Source organism: Seriola aureovittata, chromosome 22 (assembly GCF_021018895.1).
Source record: "Seriola aureovittata isolate HTS-2021-v1 ecotype China chromosome 22, ASM2101889v1, whole genome shotgun sequence".
Taxonomy (NCBI): Eukaryota; Metazoa; Chordata; class Actinopteri; order Carangiformes; family Carangidae; genus Seriola; species Seriola aureovittata.
In genome coordinates, this window is record NC_079385.1 from 21,855,680 (window position 1) to 21,875,349 (window position 19,670).

Sequence of the window (19,670 nt, forward strand, 5' to 3'; positions counted from 1 at the left end):
TAATTTCCTGTGTTTTAATAATGAACCGACACAGACTCGTCATGAAGATCGATCATCCATTTTCTTCTGCTTCTCCGGGTTGGGTCGCGGGGGCAGCAGGCTAAGCAAGAACCACCTCTCTCCGTCAATGATTTCCAGCTCCTCCTGGGGGATCCCAAGGCATTCCCAGGCCAGATGGGATATGTAATTTCTCCAGTGAGTTCTGGATCTATCCCAGGGGCTCTTCCAGTTGGACATGATCGGAAAACCTCTAAAGGAAGGCGCTCAGGAGGATCCTAGATCCTAACCAGATGCCGAGCTACCTCAACTGACTCCTTTCAACATGAAAGAGCAGTGATCTCCTCACCCTGTTTCTAAGGCTGAGCCCAGACACCATACGGAAACCATTTTCAGCTGCCTGTACCCGCAATCTCATTCTTTTGGTCATTACTCAGAGCTCATGACCAGAGGTGAGAGTTGGAACAAAGATCAGCTGGTAATTCGAGAGCTTTGCCTTCTGGCTCAGCTCCCTCTTCACCACAGCGGTCTGGTAAAATGTCCGCTTTACTGCTGACGCCACACCCATCCGTCTGTCAATCTCCCACTCCATCTTACGCTCACTCGTGAACAAGACCCTTAGATACTTGAACTCCTCTACTTGGGGTAGTAACTCACCCCCAACCAGGAAGGAGCAGTCCACCATTTTCCGGATGAGAACCATGACCTCAGACTTGGAGGTACTGACTCTCATGACTCAGCTTCACACTCGGCTGCAAACTGTCCCAGTGAGCAATGGAGGTCACATTCTGATGAATTCAACAGAACCACATCATCAAAGCAAAGATGCAATTCTGAGTTTCCCAAAGTGATCCATCCTGTCCATGAATATCACAAACAGGATCGGAGACAAGGGACAACCTTGGCGGAGTCCAACACTCACAGAAACTTGTTTGACTTTGTGCCGAGAATATGGACAAATCATTATGTTGGTTTTACAAGGACCAAATGCTTTTAACAAAGGGCCCGGTACCCTATACTCCCGCACTCAATCCACAGAGTCCCCCAGAGGACACGGTCATAAGCCTTCTCCAAGTCCACAAAACATATGTAGACTAGCTGTTCAAACTACCATGACCCCCTCAGCACTCTCAGACTGTTCCACTGCCAGAACGTAATCCACATTGCTCTTCCTGGATATGAGGTTCGACAATATACTATAGATACTACAGTACATAATAATAATGATATTGATGATACTGCAGTACATGCTACTGATGATACTAATGAAGTATTAGAACAGTTATACTTCAGTCAATACTTCCTATGACTCATCAGCTGATTATTACTGTAGTGCTAAGTGGCTAACAGGCCTCCTGTTGGTTCAGGCTCCTGCAGGATGTTGGCCTACTTATCCTGCTCATTAATGCTCTGTAAGCCCTCTGCTAATGCTGCACACACACACACACACACACACACACACACACACACACACACACACACACACACACACACACACACACAGAGTGACACACAGTGACAGGCTGCTCTCTGTTCTCTCTGAACAACAGACTCTGCTGCTGAAACATAAAAACATGAAGGAATGAAGACATGAAAACTGTGACAACATGAAGCTGGGATCAAGAGGTCTGAACAGACAGAGGGTGAGAGACACAGACTGTCTGTAGACCAGCAAGAGAGAGAGGTGAGTGCTCCGGAGACGTATATGTTTGTGTTCATGGTAACCATGAGTCTTCACTGTCAGTTTATTATTAGTATTATTATTATTATTATTACTATTATTATTACAATAATAATAATAATAATAATAATAATAATAATAATAGTATGGCTCTTATTGATGTGCTAGTGTTTTTGAACAGCAGGACTGAAACCATCACACAATGTTACACTTGTGTTTGGTAACTAGTGGAAACATGTAGAGGAAACTCAGATCATATGATTTTGTTCTTCAGACCATCAACGTTTCAAGGAAGAATCAAGGAAGAACTTTCTCTGTTGACAACAGATCAGAGTGTAGTCGTCATAGTGATCGTGTGTAAACACAGTTGTGTTCGTTTAGTGATGACACACTGGTAAAGGCTGAACACATTTACATGAACTGCAGGTAGACCAACATTCATGATACAGATCCTGACTCTAACCCAGCCACTGAAACAGGCCTGATATTAATCCACAATAAATCCTCACAGTGTTGACACTTGGATTTAAATCCTGCTACCAGAGACAAGTTGAACCAGCTTCTCTGAAAGAGCTGATCTAAAGACACGTTTTCATTCATGGTCACATGACTAAGATATGATGAGGTCATGTGTTTCTCTAAAACAACAGACAGGGAGTGATTTATAGGAGGATCTTTTTGACTGTGTTCACAGCCTGAGGCCTCATTAACTATTGTTGCAATTGTAATTAAACCAAAGAGGGTTACAACTCAAACAACATAAAGAGTCAATATATAATTGTGGTTTAACTTTAAGGTTTGTAAACTTAAATAAAAGAAGTTGAGCTGATTGTTTAACAGAAAATCAGAATTTTGTTGATAGTGAAGGTCTTGTTGTAAAAGCTGCTGACTTATTTAATTTGCCTAATTACTGAAGCGCAAGCTGATACATGACATTTGAGACCAAACCATTGAGACAGTTCATGCTGAACTGTATTGTTGTTGTCTTGTTGATGTCTTGTTGTCTTGTTGTTGTCTTGTTATCTTGTTGTTGTTTTGTTAATGACATGATTTTTATCATTAGTCTCACTGTGTGTGAACCACATACTCTGAGCTTCATTAAAACTGATGCTCACACACAGATCATAGCCTACATTTTGGTGTCGAAGCTCAGCTCTGTGAGGACGCGCTCTGATTGGTCAGTGAGGTCATGTCGCAGCGACTCAGCTGCTGTGACCAAACTTTTTCTGACATAGTTTCCACTGAGAGAACCCTCCAGCTTTAACAATCCTGAGGCTTATGAATGAATCAGCCTCTGTTCTCTGTTGTTCTGCTTCCTGGTTTTACTGATGAACAGACCATGACTCATTTTTTGTTTGGTTGTTACCTGTGACTCTGTTCTGAGGTCAGTTGTCTTTGACCTCCACCTTTCTCCTGGAGGACAACAGTGACCTCTCTATTGTCCTTGGTTTATTAAATGTCCACCTCAGCTTCAGTGTGAATCTCAGAGGAATCATTTTATTATTTATTGATAATTTGTGTAGGAACATAGGAACAAGTATGTAGTAGAACAAGTAATGGGCCTTTCAAATACATCACACTAAACAGAGAAATCTGCACAAAACACAAAGAGACAAAGTCACATTTAAACTTGATGCACCAGGAGCTTCATGAGCACAGGAACCAGTCTGAGTTAAGACAGGTAGAAAACAGCTCATGAAGAGAAACAGCAGCTCAGAGGACACAGTGGGGATGTCTGATCAATGCGACAGTGTTTGATCTAAATGACCATTTTTTGTATGTTGTACAGGTGGAGGAAGATGCTGAGACCCTGCAGACTGCTGCTGTGGGAGGTGGCTCTTAGGTTATCTTATCATGTTGTTACAGGTGAGAATGTGGAGGTTCTTAAAGACAACAAAGAAGAACAAAGAACACATGATTTCCTGTTTGTTAACCTATGACTTTCACAGCTGTCTCACTCTTCTGTCCACACAGACATAGGCATCCATGTCACTCAGACCCTCCATCCACTGACACCAGACAGTGGATGGAGGTTTGATTGGAAAAGATATCAAACTACTAATTACTTAATGAGCTAATCTGTTCAGCTCTAGTTTTTGTCTTCATCTTTCCCATCATTCCTGGCATTCCGAGAAAACACGTTTAAATTTTTCCATTGAACATAAGAGTCAAAATGATGATTTAAAACAAAACTATCTGAGCAAAGTGACCAATATCATTACCAATCAGATGTCATATTTTAACTTTCACAGGGTTATTGACACTTGCTGCTTCAGTCTGTATAAACAGGTCATGGCTCTCCCTCTGTGTTTGGTCCTCAGCCGGTATATGTCTGGGGGGCTCAGACATCTTTGCATCGGTCAAAGAGAACAGTCCGACAGGTGAGTTTATCTCTAACATCAGCATCCGTGGATATCCAGGAGCCAACACCGTCAAACTGTGTCTGACTGGAGACAACGCCAACTGGTTCTACTTAGAAGGTCGAACCATCAGACTCAACACCTCGCTCTCCAGAGTCCTTGACAGAGAGGTACACCTGAACACTCCTGTTACTAAACCATGAGTCTGAGAAACACCTGAGACTATACCTGTAAAAACACCTGACCTGAAACTAAACATTTAAAAACACCATACCTTAAACTACACCTTTAAAAACACCTTCCCTGAGATTACGCTTGTAAAAACACCTGAAACTACACCTGTAAAAACATCTGTCCTGAAACTGCACCTGTAAACACACCTGACCTGAAACTACACCTGTAAAAACACATGCCACTTGGATAATCCACAGTGAATAGTGAACTCAGATGTGTGTGTCTCTCAGGTTCAGGGATCAGTGCTGATAGCAGAACTGACCTGTTATGAGGATGATGTCATGCAGGTGCGTCACCTGTCTTACCTGTACAGTCATGTCAATGAGTACACCTGTGTTCCAGCAGTAAACAGAAGTGTCTCCTCAGAGTCAGTACAGGATCCTGGTGGAGATTGTGAATGAAAATGACAACAGACCAAACTTCCTTCCGGAAACGATTCAGCCGTTCACCATCAGTGAGGTAAAACATGGCGGCCTCATAGTGAGTGAAACCCTGCATACTTTCTCACCTGCACACTGCTGACCAATCACTGAGTGAGGTGGCTGTGATGTCACAATGTCTGTTTCAGACACCTAGATCATGTGTCATCTGTTGCCATGGAACATATTGACTTATGTTGATGCTGACTCTGTGTGTTGTTGACACGATGAAAGATAAAGTCTGTTTTCTTATGTGCAGCTGACACCAGTGAACTCTGTGGTTTTCACTGTCAAGGCAGTTGATGCAGATGGAGACATGATCAGTTACATCATCGATCAATCATCAGTAAGATCAGACCTGTCAACATACCTCTGTCCATGTACCATACATGTCTTTATGACTGAACACACCTGTCTCTTGTTACCTGCAGCCTGATGCCTGGTTCTTCAGGATCGATCTACCAAACAGTGGAAACATAGTCCTCAACAAACCGCTGGACTACGAGACCAGAACTCACCTGGAGCTCATCATCTGTGCCCAGGTAACACTCACCTGTATTTCTTAATGATTCATGAGGACCAGAGAACTCACCTGCACATGATCATCTGGGATAACCCCAAGTAGACCTAGACCTGCAGGTCTGGATACAGCGTCCAGATTTAAAACAGAAAGAACTAGACCTGTAGGTGTAATAATACCTAAACTTTATAGTGAAAACAAAACAATTTGTCTCATTAAATTTCATAGAAAGGAAAAATAACTCCATGTTTTGTTCTGTGATAATGTGACAGGAGTCAAACTCTGAGGAGAAGTTCAACACGACGGCTCTTTTAACTGTGAACATTGAGGATGGAGACGACCAGTATCCTCATTTCCTGCCTTGTACACCTGTGTCTCCAGGTGTTCCTGTCTGCATGAGCCCCACCTACACCACCAACATCACACAGAAACACCAGGTAAACACCAGGTTAACAGGTAAACACCTGGAACAGCGGGTAATCAGAAGGCCATTAGGATCATTGGGGTTCATCCTCTGGAGATCATTAATGTCATGAAGTGACAGATGAAGAGATTCTGAATTTTTTATTATTTGTTGTATTATGTGTTTGTTATTAGTTATGTGTTATGTTTGTGATAACAGCTGTTAATGTGTACTATATGCAGTATGTTAATGAATTATGACTCTGTGTGTGTACATCTACCTGCTTGTGTGTTTCAGGATGTTATTCTTGAGTTTTCTCCTGGTCCAATCAGAGCAGAGGATGGAGACAGAGGAATCGACACGTCTCTGATCTACAGCATCCTGTCAGGTCAGAGCTTAATTCAGACAACAGTGACAGGCAGAGGACAGGAAGATCATCTGTTTATAATCTGTGTGCTTCACCCAGCAGGTGATGATCAGAGCAGGTTTGTGATCAACGACAGGACAGGTGAGCTCAGGTTAACCCGAGGTGTGGACGACCGACGACTGACACCAAACTTCACACTCAACATCATGGTAACAAGCCCACTTCCTATTTACTGCTTCTTTCTTAACAATCAGTAGAGAACAAAGTGTCTAATCTGCTGCTCCTCACCCGAACAGGTGTGTCAGGTGGATGACAGGCTGAAGTATAGTGTGGCGTCAGTTCTGGTCAGAGTTCTCTATGAGAACACGTTCCCTCCAGTTTTCAACAGAACCACCTTTAAAGGTTTCATCATCCAGAGCTCTAGCCCCGCCTCCATTGTCTCCACCTATGGGAACCAGGTGTTACAGGTCCAGGTGTCAGACCGTGACTTTTCTGATGTAAGAACACCTGAAGCACTACATGTATTATGACCTGTATCACACCTGGTGACTCATCACTGCTGTCCAATCACAGGGCCTGAATCCAAACATCCACTACTCCCTCCATCCTCTGTCTGGACTGTACCAAGTCACCCAGAGGGGGGTTCTCATCGCCAGGACGGACCAGCTGCACGCCTTCGACAGACACATATTACAGGTGGGTTTACCTTCCACAGACACGACAGGTGAGTTTACCTTTACTGTATTACACTGCAGTAATGCTGTATTATTCCAGGTGTTTGTACCTTTAATATATTACACTATATGTATACATGTGGTATTATAGTTATATGTTCTTATTAATATTATATATGTGTCCTTTATTTAGTTACATATGTGTTTTTACCAGGCTTAATGTACGAAGAACAACTGTGTTGTAGTAAATGTATTTTATAAGTGATGCAGAAAAGGTCTCAGGTGTGTTTGGTCTCTTCTTATTGGTTCTCAGGTCAGACTGATGTCTAACAGCAGAAGCGTCAGACTGAAGATTAAACTTAAAAGCTTCACAGTGTGAATCCACTTCAGCAGCATTAGATCAGACCCAGTGTTTCATGTCATCAGAGAATATTTATGTTCTAATGTCTGATCATCATGCAGGTTGTAGCCAGAGACGAAGAATCAGGAGAAGAGGTTTCAGCTTCAGTGGACATTGAAGTCCTGCAGAGAGGACAAGCAGGTGAGACGTGTCTCTATGTGTCAGTTCTTTGATAGACTGGACATCTGTCCATGTGGTGCATTCACTGACATTAGCTCTCTCCTCTCTGCAGTCCCTCGTGGTGCGTTCACTGAGCAGCAGATGTTTGGAGATGTGGACAGCAGACTGGCAGGAGGAATAGCAGTGATGATCCTGCTGATGTTTCTATCAGCTTTTCTGTTTCTGCTGCTTCGAACAATGAAGAGGCGACGTTTACAGAGGGACCCTGAAGAACACACAGCTGTTGCTCTGGAAAAACATCCGAACGTGGTACAAACTCAAACACTGACACTTTAAAACACCTGACGATGTCTGAAACTTTCAAATGAAGACTTGGGTTCACCAGCTGTTTTCAGAGAAACATCTGAACACTAAACATCTGTCCTCAGCAGACACATTCAGAGCAGCTGGTGAACACAGATGTTGCCCTCAGGAGCTGCTGGAGTTTTGAGTGTTGAGCGATATGTTTGTTACTAATGAACAGCTGAGTCACATTATGACGAACATTTAAAATATGATACACTGTAAATTTGACCTTAAAGAATTAATCAATATATCAGTTAGTTGTGAAGAAATTCACCAGCAACATTGTTGATAACTGATGATCAATAACTGATCATTTCAATATGTTTTCATTTCAACATGTCTAAATAAATTGATCAAGAAAATAATCAGCAGATCAGTCTATGATGGAAATGATCATTAGTTTCTGCTTGTATACAAATAATAATGTATAAATATAATCTTCAAATACAACAGCCCAATTCTTCAACATGAATAATCACTAATAGTGAATCTATATATATATATATATATATATATATACATATGGATAATGTTTATATTCTGATGAGATAAACTCTGTATCGTCTCTTGTCTCTGTAGCGTTTACTGTGGTTTCACATGGTGAGTTTTATAGCATAGCTGCTCTTCACTCATGTGACATGGTGATAGTCAGTGTGGACTTCCTGTCATTTGTTTCTGTGTAAGAGAGCACTTTAATAATGTATTGTTGATAGATAAACAGCTGTGATTTTTCTGACTGATATTAATTTTAATCTATGAAATAAAGTGTGACCAAACACACGTGACCTGCAGGTGTGTTAAACTCAGCTGAACCTGTCCAGGTGAAAACTGCTGTAATATCAGGCAGAAAGTAAAGAAACAGCTGCTGTGAATGTGTCAGTGTGTATCAGGGGTACTCTGGGGGGGTTTGGTAGTCCTGGATCAGACCTGGATCAGACCTGGATCAGACCTGGATCAGACCTGGATCACAGAGCTGGAGTGCATGAACTTCCTGTGTGATCATGGATGAGGACCAACATAATGATGTTTATGTACGTGTCAAATACACTCAAAAGAAGAGGGGTGCTTTCAGGTACAGCGGGACACATGATATTACAGCCCACATACCTTATTCTTACTGTAGCAACTGCATAATTGCATAATATAATTTATTATTAATAATAATAATAATAATAATAATAATTATTATTATTGTTATTATTATTGTTATTATTATTATTATTATTATTATTATTATTTTCTCTGTAAATCGCAGAGTTATAAACATTTATGCAAACGTGTTTAATCCAGATTACAGTCTCAGTGTGAACAGTGAATCAGGAGTCAGTCTAAATCTAGTGTCACTAATGTTTTTACCAGGCTGAACCTGCTGCAGGTGTGTTTCTTCTCTCTGTGAACAGGTGAACAGGTTTAATCTCTCTCTGTGAACAGGTGTAATATCTCTCTGAGAACAGGTTTAATCTCTGTCTGTGAACAGGTGAACAGGTATAATCTCTCTTTCTCTGTTAACAGGTGTAATATCTCTCTGTGAACAGGTTTAATCTCTCTCTGTGAACAGGTTTAAGCACTGTCTGTGAACAGGTGAACACGTATAATCTCTCTCTGTGAACAGGTATAATCTCTCTCTGTGAACAGGTGTAATCTCTCTCTGTGAACAGGTGAGCTCCAGCCGACCTGTTTTCTCTCTGGATGACTCTTCCTACAACACCAGAGCTTTCAGTCGTCACTGCGAGTCTTCTTCACAGTCAGAGAGTTTACATGGCCGACAGGGAGTCTACACCAGGAGACTCTCTCAGCTTCATCCTCCATCATCATCATCCTCCATCATCATCACTGATCCTCCTGCTCATCAAACACCATGATGTCAGACTGATCTGCAGGTCGCTGTCAGAGTGTGGACCGTCCAGGTGTTCACAGTGATGATCACTACGGGGACTCCTCGACCACATGAAAATGGCCCAATCAGAGGAGATGTTACTGGAACAGGACGATGGTCAGCAGCCAATCAAAGAGCAGGAAAAAGTAAATGAATGATGAAGAGCTAAGAGATGTGATGCTGACTTCCTGTTCCTGGACAGGAAGTGATGTTGACTTCCTGTTTGGAATGCCCAAACTGATCGACGGATTTTAATTAAAACTAAAAAATTCCAGGGAAATTTTGAGTGCCACGGGGGCTACTGCCGGGATGAGTACATGATTTATTTCCAGTGTTCAAAAGTCACCCTGATCATATTCTGGTTTTGAGAAATGTCTTGATATAAAAGACTCTGATATAAAACAATGTCACATCCCTCCATCATGTATTATGTGGGAAATATCTCATATTCTGTCTTGTTTTTTTTAATAAAACAAGAGGCAACATGTCTTCAAACTGGCATTTAAAGGGTTAAAATCCTGAAAACTAATAATCATTTGGCAGGTTTGAGCAGAACTGAAGTGGTTTAAGAGATTTATGCAAAAAAAGCAGAAAAAAATATTGATATATGATAATTTTATAGCATTTTCTTTGTGTGTCCTTTTTTGGACGCGAGGAACCCCAGAGGGTACAAAATGTGTTACCAGTGTATAATAGACCTGTAACAGTAACTGACATTAGATTTTAAAAATATGTAAAAAAAGACACTTTCTTGCAGAAATCCATACCTTCAGCTGTAACACAGCCAAAATGATCAGCAAATCAAGAGTAGTTCTCAAGTAAAGAAAATGTCCAAAAAAGGACAGAGGGACCCCTGAGGGTTAATAAATCCCATGAACCGCTATTTAAATTACCGCTATTATGTTTTTTTCTGTGCTAAATTTAACATTACTGGGGAGGAGAGCAACGCGACTAGAAGTGACAGCGAGAGAGGGCTAGTAGCTTCTCCTCTCCTCTGTCTCAGCGGAGACCGTCACAACTTCATTCACTCTTTTAACAAAACAAAACAAAAAGCAACGAAGGAAGCAGTAAATGGACTTACATATTTAAGACCTAACTAAATGTAATTTAAGACCTAACATGCGGCTAATGTAAAGCTAGCAGAGCTTGGAGAGTTGGTTATCTGGTTGCTAGGCGCACGCACACAGGTCAGGAGCTGCCGTTGCCATGGCAATGTGAAAATCTGCCCAGAATTTGGCTTCTACATGGCTTCAAAACAACTGCAAATTATGAGAAAACCGTTACTTCTTTTCATAAACCGAAAAGACCGTGCCAGACACTGAAGCCAGAAGTTTCTACAGTCTCTATTTTATTCAGATATTCCTTAAAATGAGTGAGGAAGCTCAGTGCGAAGACAGAGAGAGATTCTTTTGAAAAAAAAAGACGATTACATTAGGTGTCAATGAGAGTGAGACAGGTATTGCTGCCGGACTCGGCACCCCCCCGTTTAAATTTTGTGCAGACCCTGCCTGTCAAAGTTACATTTTATGAATCCCAACAACTATGTCTACATTTTCAGAAAGAATTATTTGTCTCCTTTTTACGGTTTGGCCGCGAGCTCGAGTTAAAAAAAAAATAAAGGTTATTTTTTACTGCTTCACGCACTCTAGCCAACTGACGCTTTCACTCTAACTTTGAAGAAAAAGTAATTTGCACTCTTCCTTTGAGTGCTCACAGTTTGAAAAGTTTACATGTTATGTAAAAACAGTTCCTGTCTTTTGGAAAGAGCAGAAGTTTTCCTCCGTTTTACAGTTTGAATCACATTTCTACGTGCAGGTATGAGAGAGCTGGGTGACTCAGAAAAAAGGTGCAACTTTGTAGAAAAAAGGTGGGTTTCTAAAGAAAATTCCAATGCATTTCTAATGCATTATTTATTCCCAGTTTTTTGGGAATAACTTTGGGAAAAATTGGAATTTTAACACCAAAAGTCATAGCACCCCTTGCGGGATCAAGACGCACGTTTTGATGTATATATTACCGGGGTTTTCTCAAAGCTGTGGGACAAGTTACGCGCCGAAATTTGGCGGAAGAATAATAAACCCGAAACAGAATATTAATAGATGCCTCGGAGCTGAGCACCCGTGGCACTAAATATGTGATGGGTAGACTGTGTGCTGTGTAGTATAGCCCCGCCCCAGCCCAACAGGCACCAAATTAAAACATCATGTTGGTCGTGTGCAACTTGAACAAAGTGTATGAGAATGATATAACGTACGCCATCTGCAATGCATGACAAATATGATCATATCGGCCGATCTCACTCATAGATGATCCTATCGGGGGCAAAAAACATGATCACGGCATCCCTACTTCCTGTCATGTTGACTTCCTGTCTGCTGCTGTTGATCAGTGTCTGATGATTACAAATAAAAACATTGATAATCTGTGAGGATCAGAGTTGTTTCTATTTTCCAGTTGATCAGATTTAAAAAGATAAAAACTGGTTTTGTATGTGAGTGTTAAAATTGTGATCAGCTGTTTGTATGTGTTTCTGTCTTCTGAGGGCTAACAGTCAGGTTGCTAGCAGGACGTTAAACATAAAATGGTGGATATATATGAGTTAAAATCTGTTGAAAAATCCCAAGAAAATTTCATCATGAATACTATGACTTTTTGAGGCCCTAATATACTGTGACATTATGCCTAACTATACTATGGCTTTTTTTATGTCTTCTAATACTATGATTTCATGATTTCCTATACTATAACTTTACGACTTTCTTTACTATTACTTAATGCCTTACTGTAATATGACTTTTTTATGCCTTACTATCTGACGTTTTTGACGTTTTTATGCCTTACCATATTATGACATTTTTATGCCTTTACATACTATGATGTTTTTTAATGTTTTTTATGTCTTACTATACTATGACTTTTTATGCCTTACTATGCTATGATTTTTTTATAGCCTTTTATACCTAAATATACTATGGTTTATCCCTTACTATACCATGACGTTTTTATGACTTTTTAAACCTTAATATACTATAACTTTTTATGACTTTTTATGCCTTACTATACTATTTTATGTGCTATACTATGATGTTTTATGCCTTTTTATACTATGACTTTTTATGCTTTACCCTACTATGACGTTTTTATGAAGACTCTAGAATTAAACTACTCAAAAAGTCAGTGGAAAATTACTCTCTTCTCCAATTTGAAAAACAGGAGAAGATGGGTGATGCCCCTGAAACGTGGGCCAACCCCCCAGGGAATAAAACAGTCGTGGTCAATTCACACATGGCTCTAAGTCATCTACTCAAAGCCCAAAGCCAGGCTCTGTAGCTATGTAAACTCTTAGCTCTAAGCTGCTAGCAACAAACCCAAGGCTCTTAGCCATTTTTGCACTTGATAATTATGTCTGCCTCCTTTATTCTTTCTTTGCCACGTGCTCCAAGTAACATTATTTTTGTTTACATGCGAGATCTTTTATTTTTATAAGCCAAGTCAAGACCAACTGAACCAAAACAACAGAAGTGCCTCAGAGTAATTTTGTAACTTTTAATTATTATCAAGTTTTCCTTTTTGAAGGTTTTTGACACATTAGAGTCATCTGTCTTCTTCTTCTTCTTCAGAGCACATGTGAACACAAACACCTGAGGAAACACCTGAATAAGTAATAAGCAACATCTTCAGCAACTTGAATGTGACACATCGACAGCGTCATGGCACCTTCATACATGAACATCAACACACACTCAACATGTTCATATTCACATACAAGAACACACCCTGTATGAAGAGGATATATATCATGTGTCTCCAGGTTTTCAAACCTCACCTCTCTCTGTACAGATGGAGCTTCACAGCAGTCAGGTGTTTGCTTCTCTCACAGTAAATAGTTGTTTTTGTAAATCACTGACTCCACCCACCTGAGATCAGTTCAGTCAGTCTGCAGCGCCTCCTGCTGGTCACCACGTAAAACATCACGTAACATGCATCATGGTGTTTTGGAGGGGGGTTATATTTGTTCATATGTTTATATTTGGTTATATAAGTTAACATTTATTTACATGTTTATATTTGTTTATATGTTTATATATGTTTACATGTTTGTATGTGTTTATATATGTTCATAGTTGTTTATATGTTCATATTTGTTCACATGTTAATATTTGTTAATATTTGTTTATATTTATTTCAAATTTTTTAAGCTAAAGTCTGTGCTGACGAACTCAGTGTAAACAACCGGTCAGGTTAGACACTGGTTTAATTAGTGTTAGTAATTAGTTAATTGTTAGTGTTTGTAGGTTACTCAGTCAACATTATTGATCATTAGTCAATATTATTGATTATCTAAGTTTTTTTCATTCTTAGTTTCCGTTAGCGGCGGAAGGAGGAAGGGAGGAACCTAAAGTAGACCGACTGTAAGTGGCCACCAGAGCCTGTTCTGTAAAAACTCTTTCAGACTGTGAAGTCACCTGTGGAGGGACGTAACACACCGGAAACTATCTGATACACCTTCACAATAAATCCCTGGCCACGCCTCCACCTTATTTTTCACGACCATTTCTTCCAGTTAGATGTTAGAGCATGAATGAGGTCAAACCCACGTAGCAGTGACAGTAACTGTAATCAATACAGATTTAAATCATGTGTTTGTTTAATAACTGACTTTGTCGTCGCATTTCTTCTTTTCACATTGGGCTTCTTCCTCCTCCAACATTCAGCCAATCCCCGCACAGATTCCTGCTTCCTGACTTTATAATTATTTGACAAAAACACATGACTTTATTCTAAAAATCAAACTACCGTTAAAATAACCAACGAAGCTTTTATTTTGTTAGTAGTGAACTGTCGGACAGGAAGTAGTACTGATTGTGTCAGACCTGACTGTGGTCTGATACGGATCGCCGAGCCCCATCAGGTTTCTCTTTTTCTTTTCTGGTTCTTTTCACTTTTCTGTCCGAGATTCTGTTTGTTTGTTTGCTTTGTTTGTTTGTTTGTTTGTTTGTTTGTTTGTTCGTTTATTAGTTAGTTAGTTAGTTAGTTAGTTAGTTAGTTCGTTTGTTGATGTCACCGTAACGCGGCAGAGGATTAAGGTCTGAACCCGCGAATGTTTGACGACTCACGAATCAGGATCAGGTGAGTCCATCACTAAAATCACTACACACACGCACGCACGCACGCGCGCGCGCGCTCAGTTACTCTAATTAAACACAGATCAAGTTTCTCAGGACCACATAGATCCGGATTAGAGATCTGTTCTGATGTGGTCTGTATTGATCTGAGGTCTTAGACCAGGACTATGACTCATTGACTTCCCAAAACTTTTAAGGAACAAAAACAGGTTGAAGCAGATTCATGTGACAGAAAACTTTATTTAAATCTCAGATCAGGACAGAGACTGGTCACAGATCAGTGTGGATCTCTGAGGACCAGTTTTATAAAGTTATGGATTTAATAATACTGAAGGTCACAGGACACCGTTACCATGGCAACACAGCCACAAATAAATTCATATTTCTCACATGTTTTATTCATGAAGCAGTGCAGTGATGTGTGCTGTGAGTTGAACCTGTTCTCCTGTTCACCCAGTGCTCCCAGCCCCCCCCCGCCCGCCTAGCCCCGACCATGAGCATCCAGCCTCGGAGGATCCGTCTGAAGCCCTGGCTTCTAGCTCAGGTGAACAGTGGCAGGTATCCTGGTCTACAGTGGCTCAGTCCCGACCACCGACTCTTCCAGATCCCCTGGAAACACGCTACACGCCACACACCAACGTCAGATGAAGAGAACACCATTTTCAAGGTCTGAACATCACCACGATCAGCTGATTAAAACAACTGATCATTAATGTCATTAACAGTGTGACGCTGAAGCGGCCTGTTGATTGTTATTTAAGACAGAAGCCTTATTGATTATTAATTAGGACGCAGGGGATTCATCAATATTGTTCAGTGACTGAAAAATGAAAGAAGAGTCTGAGAGAGTGACGCAACAAACAGACGATTGACCATGACAACGATGATGGCCAAATATGATCATATATGATGTGTCAGGGTCCAGCTTGTTCAGGTTCAGTCGGCCCGGGTTCACTCGGTTCAGGTTCCGTCAGTCGAGGTTGAGTCAGTTCGGGTCTAGCCGGTCCAGGTTCAGTCAGTCCAGGTCCACTCGGTCCAGGTCCAGCTGGTCTGGGCTCAGTCGGTCCAGGTTCAGTCAGTCCGGTTCCAGCTGGACCGGGTTCAGTTGTTGTGGTTTGATTTCATTCAGTTCATCAGTGAAACCTTTTTTTGAAGTTTGGATCTAAACAATGAAACCTGTAGGAGACACATTTTTATCTGGATGATCAGCTTCAGCAATGAAAAATCAATAAAACAAGAAAATAAAATATGTTTTCATGAAAATAAAACATTGACACAGTTAATGAAAGCAAAGCCGCTCCTCAGTTTCATTTCAGTTTCTCAATAATGGCCATGTTGAACTTTACTGATGTCACTTCCTCTTTTCTGCTTCTGCTTTTATTTCCCTCAATTTAAAATGGTTCCATTGAACCTTTTAAGATGATTTTACGTGTCCACTTCTTTTTAGCTGGTATTTTTGTTTTACTTTGTCTTAAGATTGTTGAAATAAAACAACAGGACAGAGCAAGATCTGCTGCTGTTTTTTATAGTTTGTTACTTGAGTAAAATCACACTCTTTACATTAAATATATATATGTAAATCTATGCACATGCTGTAAACGCTGCTCTGTGTCTTCCAGGCATGGGCTCTGGAGACAGGAAAATACCAGGAAGGTGTGGATGAACCCGACCCAGCCAAGTGGAAAGCAAACCTTCGATGTGCTCTGAACAAGAGCAGAGAGTTTCAGCTGAAGTATGACGGCACTAAAGAGACTCCGGTCCAACCGTACAAGATCTACGAGGTCTGCGAGCAGCTGGGGAACCCAGGTGATCCTTACTGTAACCATCTCATACCTGTGCAGGGGTGAACTTCCTGTTCTCAGTGAGTTTTACTGTTCTGAGAAGAGTTTACTCAACTTTTACCACCAACTTATTCAGCGTCTTCTTTATCGTGTCGTCATAACTCTTCATAAAAACTTGAAGATTCTGATCAAAACCAGAAACAATAGGAAAGTTTTAACTTGAGCAACATTATATAACCAGTCAGCTGACTGTCCCAGTGAAGATTTTAAATGATAAAAATGAAGGATCACACAGGGTTGAACTACCTGCTGTTGAGTCTGACTGTGGTTTTTGTTTCAGACGGTGTCGATGAGGAGGAGGAGGAGGTGAGGAAGAAAAAGTGTAGGAATCTATAGTACAGCCTCTTCACATTTTATCACCTGACTGATGAAAACTTCCCTGTTTTATTCTCAGATGCCGAACCTGATGGACCTTACCATCAGTGAGAAAAACTTCCTGCAAGTCTCCATGGAAACAATTTTGATGATTGATGATGTCATGATGCAATGTAATGATGTAATGTCTCTTCAGACCCCAGGATCAATGACCCCTCCTCCTTCAGCTCCTTCTCGGCTTGTTCAGAAGTGAAACAGTTCAGTCTATCTTCCAGTGGGACATTTCGACCTCCTCATGTGATCCCGATGCCCCTCCTCCCTGACAGAGTCCTCCCCATGACCTCTGACCTTCAGGCTCAGGGTCAGATGGTGGATCAGGGGAGCTTCGTCCATCCTGCAGGACTCTCTAACGGGCTCCAGGACGTGAACTCTCTACCCCCCTCGGCTTCCTCTGCTGCCCCCGGGCCAGACCTAATGGAGTCCAGCAGCATGGGAGGCATGGAGACCCAGGGGGATCCTCAGAACCACCAACCCTGCAAGTATGATCTGCTGAGCAGCATCCCATGTGAGTGCAATCTCTAACCTTTCACCCTTAACCAGTGACCTCCCTAACCCTGTTTGGGTTTTACTGATGATTTACATTCAAAAGATTTAGTCTCTGCATCCAGTGAAGAGGTATTCATGGGTCCACAAGGTTTTACTCAGCTGGCAGGATGTTCAGGTAACTGGTCTCCATCTTGAAGACAAAGGATGTGTCAGGTTAACATCAGGGTAACTTCAAGTTAACTTCAGGTTAACAGGTCTGTCTGGAGCTTCTCCTCCACAAACCCTCAGCTGCACTAAAGATCTTACTGATTTCTCTCTGTCTCTACCATTAACTTCTATTTGCTTTGAGCTCAGAATAATCCAGCAACACGCAGCAAAGCCTCTGAATCAGACATTCTGATTGGCTCCCACTGGAGCCAATAGGGTTGTCTGACTGAGAAACGTGACACTAGTCGACACCAACAAAGTTGGTGGATGAGAATCGATCAATACTTATACTGATGGAATAAGCAATGAAGAACCAAACCTTTTCTAACTTTATGTGTTAGTTTACCAACTGAAGTAAATGACAGTGACTTTAGAGCGACTTAATTTTTATTACAATTACATTTTTCACACTGAACATCTCAACAATCCAATGACAGTCCGTTTCTCGGAGTCGCCGTAGTAACAGTCTGCTCTCTCTCTCTCTTGCCGTAGTAACAGATCTGGACCTAAAGTTCCAGTACAGGGGCAGGACCATGGGCTCTCTGACTGTCAGTAACCCTCAGGGCTGCCGGCTGTACTATGGACACCTGGAACCAACACCGGAGCAGGTGGACTTGTTTGGACCCATCAACCTGCAGCAGGTCCTGTTCCCAGGTACGTCTGAGATCCAGAATCAGAAGCAGCGGTTTTACACCGAGGCCCTGCTGGATGTGATGGACAGAGGTCTGATCCTGGAGATCTGTGAACAAGACATCTATGCTATCCGCCTCTGTCAATGTAAGGTGTTCTGGTCTGGACCAGGCATGCCCGAACAGGGTCCACCAAATCCCATGGAGAGGGAAAAGAAGATCAAAGTGTTCAGCCTCAATGACTTCCTGCAAGGTAACGAGTTTGAATGCTCTGCTCTGAAGGTTTAGTTTCTCCACTTCTGAGCCTCATGTTCAAATAAACGTTCTGTCCTCAGGACTGATCCTGTTCCAGAAAGGTGAAGCTCCGAATCCTCCACCCTTTGAGATCTACTTCTGTTTTGGGGAGGACTGGCCCGACAAGAAACCCAAAGAGAAGAAACTCATCATGGTCCAGGTCAGCAGGCTGGTCTCCGAGTCTATCAAAAAGATTCATACTGCACATTTGAATGTGATCATTGGGGGGCACTAAACCAGTTTTGGTGACTGTGGAAAGGTTTTGGTTGTTTTGACAAATTTCCTGCAGTAACATGGTTGTTGTGGTTATCCAGTTTTAACCTGGTTGCTGTCCTCAGGTGGTTCCTGTGGTGGCTCGGATCCTGACTGAGATGTTCTCTGGAGAACTCAGCTGGTCCACAGACAGCATCCGACTACAGATCTCAAACCCTGACGTGAAGGACCAGACAGTGGAGCAGTTTAAAGAGCTGCAGAGGCTCCTGCAGAGCCAACACATCCAGGGGCCCTGGACCCCCAACGTGTCCTGATCAAACGCATCCAGGGGATGACCATCAGCCCCAGAACGTGTAGAGGTTCCGGAGGACCTGAGACGAATAGTTAATCCACTTCCTCTCCAGAGTCCCTGTACCCTCCAGGTGTTTGTATTAACCTCTGAACTGGTCCTTTAATTAACCTTTCACACTGTGAAGTCCTGATGACTTCATGTCAATGCTGCTCTACAGCATCTGGTAAAGATTATTGATGATTGATCAAAACTGATCAGAACAAAGATTATTTCAAAGATACACTTTTCATCCGGTTTGTTTAACTGATCTCGAGTTAAAAAAAATGTTTCATCAGTTGATCTAAGCTCAGTTTTACAGGAAGTGAAACAGATGTTTCCTCTGTGTGAGCTAACACTGTTGAACTGAGTTATCCTCTGACATGTTCAGTGACCACCATTTTGTTTTACATTATGTAACTAAGTTCAGGATTTCAATAAACACCGCTGCAGTATTCTTTCAGACTGCACGTAGTTTTAATTGATGAAACAGGTCTTTACTGTGATCTGGTCCTCAGCACTCAGTCCAGATCCATTTCATTATTTGGTTCCACAGACAAACTGCAGAAAACATTTTTGTGCTCAGTGGATGAAGCTTTCAGATGTTAGTGACCTCCTGACTTTTCCTTCACGACAAGAAAGTAGAGCTGATCGATTAGCAATCGGGTCGATGAGTCAAACAATCAGATGTCAGTATTTTCAGTTTTCTTGTTTTCTGTCTCTGGCTTTTGGACTGTTGGTCAGACAAATCGACATTTGAAGGCTAGAAACTGTG

The 19,670-nt window shown here is 41.5% G+C and overlaps 2 protein-coding genes across 4 annotated transcripts; both read left to right on the forward strand.

Annotated features, from left to right (window-relative positions):
* Positions 1-1,518: 1,518 nt before the first annotated feature.
* Positions 1,519-11,793, forward strand: cdhr5-rs (cadherin-related family member 5, related sequence). Of its 2 annotated transcripts, none has more exons than XM_056367128.1 (15): positions 1,519-1,681; positions 3,468-3,544; positions 4,000-4,208; positions 4,503-4,559; positions 4,639-4,731; positions 4,951-5,037; positions 5,123-5,233; positions 5,484-5,648; positions 5,912-6,002; positions 6,084-6,190; positions 6,278-6,478; positions 6,555-6,677; positions 7,118-7,196; positions 7,288-7,484; positions 9,179-11,793. In XM_056367128.1, the coding sequence occupies exons 2-15, from the start codon at positions 3,478-3,480 to the stop codon at positions 9,380-9,382; spliced, it is 1,791 nt and encodes a 596-aa protein (XP_056223103.1). In that variant the 5' UTR covers positions 1,519-1,681; positions 3,468-3,477; the 3' UTR covers positions 9,383-11,793. The 2 variants fall into 2 exon arrangements, with proteins under 2 accessions (XP_056223103.1, XP_056223104.1); XM_056367129.1 differs by having other exon boundaries at positions 4,987-5,037.
* A 2,468-nt stretch (positions 11,794-14,261) lies between these two features.
* irf5 (interferon regulatory factor 5) lies at positions 14,262-19,353 on the forward strand. 2 transcript variants are annotated; one of them, XM_056367565.1, is made up of 9 exons: positions 14,262-14,526; positions 14,980-15,189; positions 16,142-16,328; positions 16,644-16,669; positions 16,758-16,785; positions 16,875-17,243; positions 17,930-18,313; positions 18,396-18,514; positions 18,693-19,353. In XM_056367565.1, the coding sequence occupies exons 2-9, from the start codon at positions 15,016-15,018 to the stop codon at positions 18,879-18,881; spliced, it is 1,476 nt and encodes a 491-aa protein (XP_056223540.1). In that variant the 5' UTR covers positions 14,262-14,526; positions 14,980-15,015; the 3' UTR covers positions 18,882-19,353. The 2 variants fall into 2 exon arrangements, with proteins under 2 accessions (XP_056223540.1, XP_056223539.1); XM_056367564.1 differs by having other exon boundaries at positions 14,264-14,526; positions 17,924-18,313.
* The last annotated feature ends 317 nt before the right edge of the window (positions 19,354-19,670 follow it).